At 52.9% G+C, this 9,235-nt stretch overlaps 1 protein-coding gene across 1 annotated transcript in view; it reads right to left on the reverse strand.

Annotated features, from left to right (window-relative positions):
• EPHB2 (EPH receptor B2) overlaps positions 1-8,964 on the reverse strand; it is a 138,241-nt gene extending 129,277 nt beyond the window's left edge. Inside the window, 3 exon segments of the mRNA XM_047082379.1 lie at positions 8,219-8,338; positions 8,641-8,738; positions 8,914-8,964. Of these exon segments, the coding sequence (XP_046938335.1) occupies positions 8,219-8,338; positions 8,641-8,738; positions 8,914-8,964 (269 nt within the window).
• Between the last annotated feature and the right edge of the window lie 271 nt (positions 8,965-9,235).

Genomic DNA, 9,235 nt, shown 5'->3' on the forward strand with positions numbered 1-9,235 from the left:
AGTTAGAAGGGAGGCAGAGGGGTTGCATGGGAGACGGAGGGGCCAGCAGAGGCAAAGGAGGTGAGCGATATGGCATGGTCGGTGGGAATGAACGAGAATGAAGGGTGGACAGCAACAGTCAGCAGCTCTCTGAGGCCCCCTGGCTGGACCACATCCCCTGCCCACGTCCTTGCCAGCCTCTCAGGTGCCACCCTCTCCCCACCCTGCCTAACACTGCCCTTTCACTCGTCTCCAGGCACTCCCATGGATATGTCTGCTTTCCAAGCCCTGAATGCATTCAGTGACATTTTTTTTTTTTTAAATTTCCGATGTTTGTTTATTTTTGAGAGAGAGACAGAGCATGAATGGGTGAGGTGCAGAGAGAGAGGGAGACACAGAATCCAAAGCAGGCTCCGGGCTCCGAGCTGCCAGCACAGAGCCCAACACGGGGCTCGAACTCACAAACCGTGAGATCATGACCTGAGCCGAAGTCAAACACCAAACCGACTGAGCCACGGAGGCGCCCCGCTCAGTGACCATTTAAAAAAATCCCAATGGATAGATGAGAAGACTGAGGCTGGGTGGACAGATACAGGAGGAAGCTGGAACCAAGGCCTGCAGCCACCTACTCGGAGAGCCTTCCTCGGTGGGAAAACAGGGTTCGAGCCATGGCAGTGGCTTTGGCCCTGGCCCCACTGTGCCCACACCCCCCTCCTGGAGACTGCACAGAAGAAAGCAATCAGGAGGCCCTGACTGCACAGGCTGGGGAGGCCCGTTGGCCCCTCTGGCTATGTGTGAACGAGCAGTGTGCATTTCAGAAATATTTGAGCTAAAAGGGGAGACGCACTGAAGTCGTTAGTCTTGAGCCGACGGGAGGGTGGCTGCACGAGGCCCTGGCGGATGTTTCCACTGGCCCGTTTCAGGCTGGGGCAAGTGGCCGCCCTCTGCTCCCAACCCACCCCCGGTCAGCTCTGTCTGACCCCCACCTTGGATAATTCTCTAGGGCCACAGACACTGTTGGTTCGTACCAATGACAATGTGTGAGAGTTCCAAAGACATGAGGAAGAACTTTCACTAGGTACCTACTGTGTGCCGGGCACTGAGATGGGCACTCTAGATACGGCTTTAGGCTCTCGACAACCTGTGGGGTATATGCTTTTAACCCCGTTTTATAGATGTAGAAACTGAGGTCAGAGAGGTGAAGCAGGCTTCACAAGGGCACACAGGCAAGGCTAGCATTTGAAACCACATCTGTCTCATTCTACATCTGCATGATTTTTAAGAATGCTTCAAACACTTAAAAAAACAGACAATACACACACACACACACACACACACACACACAATTACTGGGGCTCTCTGCATGTGTTTATTCTCTCCCTCTGTGTGGGCCTGAGTGAGGATGGGAGGGGAAAAAGAAAAGGGGGTGGGGCTCAGACTGTCCAGGCTAGAACCTGGGCTCTGGCCCTCTCTAGGTTGTGACTGCAGGCAGGTCTGTGCTCCTCTCTGGCCCTCAGGCTCCCCATCTGTAAAATGGGTCATGTGCACATTAGATGACATCATGTAAGTCAATTCTGCTGATCTGCCGTCTCCCAGGGCCCCCATTCTTGGGGGAGCTCTGTGCCTGCCTCCTTCACTACTGTATCCCTAGCACTGAGAACTGTTCTGGCTCGAGGTAGATGTATTCGACCTCCACATGGCAGCTGGGTGATGTTTCTAAAGTCCATGTCTAATTATGCCTTAACTGAGCTTAATGCCCTTTGGAGTTCCCACCTGTTGGTAACAGAAAGTCCTAGCTCCTTGCCCTAAGGCACCCGCTGCTGACCAGGCCAGTTAATTACCTTCCAGCCAGGCTTTCCTATGTCTCTAGTGTCCAGCCATCCATCAGAAGGCACTACGTTTCTGTGGTCCTGGTGCACTGACCATTCTAGGTTTTTCTGCCTGGAATGCCTGACCCTTCCAGCTTGGTTAGCCAGGCTAACTTCTCTTCCAAAACTTAACTCAAAGCCTCTTTTCTTCCTGTCCCTGAATTCTTCCGGGTTAAGTAACAAGATCTTGGTCATTCCATGAATATCTACCCTATCTACTGAGTGCCAGACCCTGTGCTGGGCACTGGGGATGTTGAAACGGATCAGCAAATCCTTCTCTCAAGGATCTTCTGGATTAGTGCCTGGCACGTGAACTTTCTACAAGAAGAGGCGGGGTGAGAATGCTGGTCCCGGTTGGGGGCCAGGAAACCCAGAGGAAGATGGTGTTAGCTTTGACCAGGGAATTAGCAAAGGTGTCCCTGGGAAAGTGGCATTTGAGCTGGGAGAAGAGGGCAAGGCATGCCATGTACAGGGCACATAACAGCATCAAAGGCACAGAGGCAGGGGCAGTTTGGATAAGAGTAAAACCTGAGGACTGGTTCTCCGCGCTGAGCTCTGGGCTAAGGGTTTAGTATTCATGATCTCATTTCATTATAACTATTGGTAAAGTAGGTACTTTATTATCTCCCTTTACAGTTGGGAAAACTGAAGTTAGGAGAGATCGTTCAAGGTTTGCATGGCCAGGAAGTGGTGCATCTGTGTCTGCCTCCAATTAGTACTTAACCCTCAACCATGCTAGGGTGTCTGTCCCATGTGGTAGGAGCAAAATGCCGCATGGAAGGATATGGTAGCTTAGGATGGGGCCAGAACTCATAGGGCCTTGGATACGGGGCTAAGGAGTTTGGAGCTTGTCCCAGAGGCAATGGGGAGCGATGGAAGATTCCTGAGTAAGGTAGTGATGTGGTCTGTCCCGAAAAAAATGGACATGAGAATATGGTCTATCCTGAAAATGGACAGACACCTAGTAGTTGTTCCGTGGGGTCTTTGCCCCAGACTGGCCGGTAGACCACAGCCCAGGCAGCAAATCAGCGTGGTGCATGACCCAATCAACAGATGCTGCTCTGGACCCTTTCTGGCGGCTCCACCTGCTCCCTGTCGAGGACTAATAGGGCCGAGGTTACTCGAACACAGGCCTATCTGCCCTACCATGGGGCCATACCCAGGCAATCAGTGGCTGGGAGTTGGAGCATTCTTTCCATGGTCCACATCCATGTTAGAAATTCTAAGAAGAGGCAACAGGCAGGAACTAAGGAATTCAAGGACTTTGACAAACTGGGTGACTTAGGAAAGTCACTTCCCCTCTCTGAGCCTCAGTTTCCTCATCTGTAAAATGGGGATCACAAAATCCTTGCTCTGTGTACCTCACAGGGTTGCTTAGAAGATTCAAGGAGGCGTTGGGTGCAAAAGGTTTTTCGAACATGCGAAGGCCAGGTCATGCAAAGGCAACAGTGAAAATTGCTAACACTCGTGGAGGCTAACGGTGGGCAGGTGCTTCATCAATACTGTCTGGCTCACTGTTGCCCCAGAGCAACCTTATGGGGAAACCAAGGCTTGGAGAGATCAGGAACTCCCCCAGGCATGATAAGGGGCGGGGCAGGATCTGACCCCTTTGGTGTGACCCAGAAACCACCAGGCTATGCCGCCTCACAAAAGGGAGGGAAAAACCACGGGTTCATGTACGATGCCCTGGGTGCCAGACCCTGATCCCATCACTCTGTACACCCTGCAAAGCTAGCACTGTTGTGCCCATCATACGGATGCGAAAACCAAGTTCACAAAGGCTGAGAGAACTGCTCAAGGTCACATAGCCAGAAAGCAGAGCTGGATTTGAACCCAGAGCAGCCCATTGGGTTCCCCAAGACCTCTCCTCTGAAAAGCCAGTGAGGATCAGCTGCGAAGAGAGTCTCAGCCCAAAGCAAGGCGAGTGGGGTGGGGGTGGCCATGCCACAGAAGCCCTGAGCCGGTTCCAGGAAGACCGTGGACTTTCTAAGGTGAAACCTGCCAACAGGCAGCACGTTGTTTTTCCAGCTCGCCCCCCTGCTCTGCCCTCAGGCTCACGGAAAGGGGACCGAGTTAATGTAAAATCCTTCTGCCCCAGGACTCTCGCAGCACATACCCCTCCTCGTCCTCCTGCCGCTCAGAGGCCTTTCTCTGCCTCGGTTGCCTGCCTGGAGTCTGCTCTTGTTTTCTCAGGCTCAGGCGGAGGAGTCCCCGCGACGCCGGCTCCTCCACTCTGTCCCCCGCCTGCCCGCTGCTGGCCTGGGCATCCGCCAGCGCCGGCCGCCCGGCTGAAACCCAATCCTCCGGGCCAGCCGGGTTGCTCGCTAACAGCGGGCCGCATTGTGCGGCAGGGGCTTCGGGAGAGTTTGGATTCGCTGCTTGGGGACCCACTTAACCTCCGCAAAGGACAGGATGATGGATGGAGGTCTGGGAAGGGGTGGCTGGGGGTGGGGCGGGCGGTAAATGAACACCGGGGCTTGCTGGGGAAGGGGAAGAAGGGAGGCAGGGACGGGAAGGGCCCTGCACACATAAGAGCTTCATTAGTCCTCACGACAACCCTGAGGGATGCCTGTTACTGGTCCCACCGAATGCATAAGGAAACCGAAGCTCTGACAGGTTAGGTGACTTGGCCAAGGCCACACAGCAGACCAGAAATTGAATCCAAATCTATTGCCCTTGAGCCTTCCTGACACACCAGGCTGCCTCAGCATCTACCCGATGATTTACAATCTTTAAAATAAGCCCTTTTACTTAAATGAATCCACAGACCCTTCCCACCTAATAAGTAGGTAATAAAAATACAGCGATAGCAGTCGGCATTACTGAGCAACAACGGTGTGCCAGGTGCTGGGCTGAGTCCTTTTAGACTTCATTTCACGAGATCGTAACGGTCACCAATTAGTTGAGAACAACTGTCACGGCCACTTAAAAGAAGAGGCGAGAATGTCGACTAGACCTCAGTAACAAAAATTAAGAAAATAAACAAACAAAAAGAGAGGAAACTTGTCACCCTGCCCTGCGACCTTTACTCACCAGCTCAACTGGACCGTGAGCACCTTGTGGGTGACGCTGAGTCTCGCTTGTTCTTAAAACCATCGGACCCTCTCCCTCGTCCCTACCCCCAGCCTCCCAGACATCAAATGTTCTTTTCTGCTTACACCGTGAGTCTGGGTGTCTGGATTTTTCCTCTGGGAGATAGTCGCTCGGATCAAGATAACTCCATATACTAGATCATTCCGAGTGCTTACTTAGTGCCAACCACTGTGCTGTCACTCCTCAGAGCCTCACAACAGTCCATGAGATAGAATTATTATTGTTCCCACTTGCTTGCCCACCCATCACCCATCTATCCACTCATCCATCCACCCTCTCACTTACCCTCTCTGTCTGTCTTCCATTCCACTGTCCCGATAACCCACCCACCCTTACATCTAGCATCCCACTTAGGTATCTCTTCATCATTCACACATTCCTCCATTAAACCAACTTCCCTTCCTTCCTCCCTGTCTTCCTACAGAGATGGGAAAATGAGCTTCAGAGAGGTGAAGCAACTTGCCCAATGTCACACAGTCAGTCAGCAGCAGGTCTAGGAGTTGAACGCAGGTAGGCTTTTAACCCCTCTGCGAGGCAGCCTCTCGCTTTCTCACTTAATTTTTAACCGTCCTACTGCATGCAGGTTGAGTATTACGTCACCTCAAATCCTTCTGGATGTGTGTGGAGTGTAAATTACAAATCAATAAGACACAGGCCACTGTAAGTCCAAGCCAGGGTCTGTCAGGTTGGAGTCAATTAGCAAGCCTGCTCCAGGACCTGCTGGGACTGGATCTATTTGCCTAATTGGCACTGGTTTCTCCCAGTGAAGGACAATTAACTCAAATCCCAGAATCCAGACCACCCCTCTGCTTCTGGGCAAGATGTCAGGCATTTAGCCACATGAAATTTTACTGTTCATTCATTTACCCACTGACCTACACACCCACTCATCCATCTTTCCAACCATCCAATCCTTGCAGTCATCCATAAACTATCTTGCCATCTACTCACCCATCCACCTCATTACCCACCTGCACACCCTTATCCTTCCACCCATCCATCCACGCACTCGCTTACCCAACAATCCACCCACCCATCCATCCATCTACCTACCCATTCTATACACATCCAACCACCGAACCACCAAATCCAAGCAAATATTTATGGAATCATTCTGCCTTCTTGCCATCCACACACTCATTTGCCCGCCCATCCATCCATCCATCCATCCACCCACCCATTCCTCCATCCATCCATCCACCCACCCATTCCTCCATCCATCCATCCATCCATCCATCCATCCATCCACCCACCCTCCCTCTCACCTACCCCACCCATCAGTCTATTATTCCATTCCCCAATAATCCACCATCCATTTGCTCCCCCATACATCTAGCATCCTACTTAGGTATTCACCCATCCATCTTCCCAATGAACCAACCTCCCTCCCTCTCTGCTTTTCTTTTCATTTGTCTATCCACCTGACTGTTCACTTACCTGTCCTTCCAATCACACCACGTATATCTCTAAAAATCTGCTACTCATCTATCTATCCACCCCTCCCTGTATTTACTGAACACCTACTACGTGTTAGGCCCATGCTAAGTACTGGAGAATTACAATCAGATACTGTCACTGACCTCAAGAAATGTTCTGATGTGAGACAAACTCACAGGAGACTTCCCAAATAGGTAACACCTGGCCTGAACCCCAAATACAGAGGAGACAGCCAGGCTAGAAGGAGGGGAAGAGAGGAGGGAGGGTGTTCCAGGCATAGTTTGTGCAAAGGTTGGGAGGACAGAACGTGCATGGCCCCTACAGGGAACCGCAAGAGGGAGTAGGAAGGCCTAGGAGAAAGAGCACTCCAGACGCCACAAAGAGCCTTGAATGCCAGGCTAAGATCATCCTGAGGGCGGCAGGGTGGCCTGATTCAGTTGTCACTGCATTCTCTTGAGTAACTGATCCATTTTATAGATGAGGAAATTGCAGCCAAGGGGTCAGAGAGATGCAGAGGACTGTCCCAGGCCACACAGCTGGTCAGGGGCAGAGTACAAATTCCACCCCGTTTTTTGTTTTTTTTTTTTTATTTTTTTTTTAATGTTTATTTATTTTTGAGAGAGAGACAGAGTATGAGTGGGGGAGGAGCAGAGAGAGAGAGGGAGACACGGAATCTGAAGCAGGCTCCAGGCTCCGAGCTGTGAGCATGGAGCCTGATGCGGGGCTCGAACTCATGAACCGCGAAATCATGACCTGAGCCGAAGCCAGACGCTTAACCGACTGAGCCCCCCCCCCAGGCGCCCCGTCCACCCTGCTTTTGATGGCTCCAAAGCTCTTGCTCATTCTGAGAGCAGCTGCTGTCTCAGAGGAGCGGTTTCCAAAATGCCTGCATCCTTCCTGTGTTAACACTCCCCTCCAGCTCTGCTTCTGTGGCCCTGGGCAGCTTGGGTGCAGTGACAGGACCCCCAGAGCGCCATCTCTGCTCAGTGTGACTCCACTGCTCCCTCTCGGTCCCCGGGCTCACTTGCCAACCATGCCTGGCATCTCGGGCGGTTAAGCAGACATGGCTTTGCTGGGGCATTTTCTCACGGGTCAATGTTTCACAGGAGAGCCACCAACAAGTTCCTGTCATTGTCTTTGTGATCAGAGCCTCCGTGTCTTCGTCATCAGTTACTATTCATTCCCCGCGGCCTCTGACACCCTGAGAGATGATGCCAGACAAAGAGTCAGGCCTGGGAGCTTCTGGTGTGAGCTGCTGGGGCTCCTGGCATGGCTGTGCACAGAAGGACTGATGACAGAGGAAGGACCTGGAAAGGAACAGGACTTGAAATGAGGGGGTTCTTAGTGTGGAGAAGACACGGGGGGAGGGGCACCCTGGGCCAGATACAGGGAATCCCACTTCCATCACCAGCATCCCCATCACCATGGAGACCATTTACTGAGTATCTACTCTATGCCAGGCACCATGCCAAGCAATGGACTGAGTTCATCCAGGCTTCTCCAAAACCTTCAAGAAAGATATCATATCCTTATTTTGCACTGAGGCTCAGTGAGGTCAAGTTAGAGGGCCGAGATCTCCTGCAAGTCGGTGAGGAAGTGGACTGATTTCTGACCTGCATGACCCAAACTCCTTTCATGGCTCCCAGGAAACTTGGGCGAGTCTATACAGTCTCAGGTGAGGGCTGAGCAGGAGCGGGGGGTCAGGAAGTGGGGACTTCCAGGCCTGAGGGTGGTGGCATGGAATCGGGGAGTAGGCATCATCTGATCCAGAGGTGGGAAGCCTTTGCCAGGGAGGGTGAGTGGGCAGGGGACAAGGCTGCCTAACACTGTGCTCTTCCTACCACAACTCGTGGGTGCCGTTGTAGCCCGCAGAGTATGAGGTGGAGGGCACTGCCTGCTCCAGGCGGTACCCGAGTTGGGCTGTGACTGTCACGTCACTTGCAATGGGCTTTTCTGGGCTTCTGGTAGTGGGTGGTGGCAAAGGAGACTTCTCGTCCATGTGAGAGATCATTGCATTTCATGAAGTCATGGAAGGCTTCCAAGAGGAGTTGGCCACAATGCTGGGAGGGAAGGGCCCCTCTTCCCCACCTACGACTTTACAGGCCTCCAGGCCCACGCTGCCCTGGGAAACTGACCAGGTACTGATGGGCCAGGCAGAGAGGTTTCCACCAACTGCCCTGAAGGGATGATCCAGACCAGTCTGACATTCAAGGCCTGCTATGGGCTGGTCCTGGCCTCTGACCCCAGCTGCCCCTCCCTCCACCCTCCAAGGCCAGCCTGCTCACTGTCGGAGTCCAGGCCTTCAGGTCTCCCACTGCCGAGTCTTTGCTCTTGGTCATACCCCTGTCTGGAACACTTTCTCTGAAAAGATGGGGGCAGGAAGGCAGGCAGGCAGGCCGACAGCAGGAGCGAGGCCCAGGGCAGAAGAGAGGAGTTCCTTAAACATGCTAGACTCTCCTTTTCCTTCCCTCACCTGCTTAAGCCACTTCCTCTGCCTAGGATGCCCTCCTCCTTCACCTGGAAAATTCCTCTTTACCCTTGAAGACTTCTCAGGCATCTCTTCTTCCAGGAAGCCTTCCCTGACCATCCTTGACCCCTTCCCCAGTTCGGGTAACCTAGCCTTTCTCTGGGCAACAACTCACCGGAGTTTGTCTGATGCCCTTTCCTAGCTGGTTTATTCGGATGGGACAGAGATCCTGCAATGCTGGCTGCTGAGCGGAACATCGTGGTCTTTCGTGTCCGGTGTCACCAGGAGATAGCAGCTGCCCCCCGGGCACACGGAGAGGCGATGTCAGACAGTGAGCAGATGGCCCGTGCCAAGCCCACAAACACGACAGGCCAGGCCTGCCTCAGAGCTG

Source organism: Lynx rufus, unplaced genomic scaffold (genome assembly GCF_022079265.1).
Source record: "Lynx rufus isolate CCGP_SWC_20201006 ecotype Redwood Valley unplaced genomic scaffold, mLynRuf1.p SCAF_2, whole genome shotgun sequence".
NCBI classification, from domain to species: domain Eukaryota; kingdom Metazoa; phylum Chordata; class Mammalia; order Carnivora; family Felidae; genus Lynx; species Lynx rufus.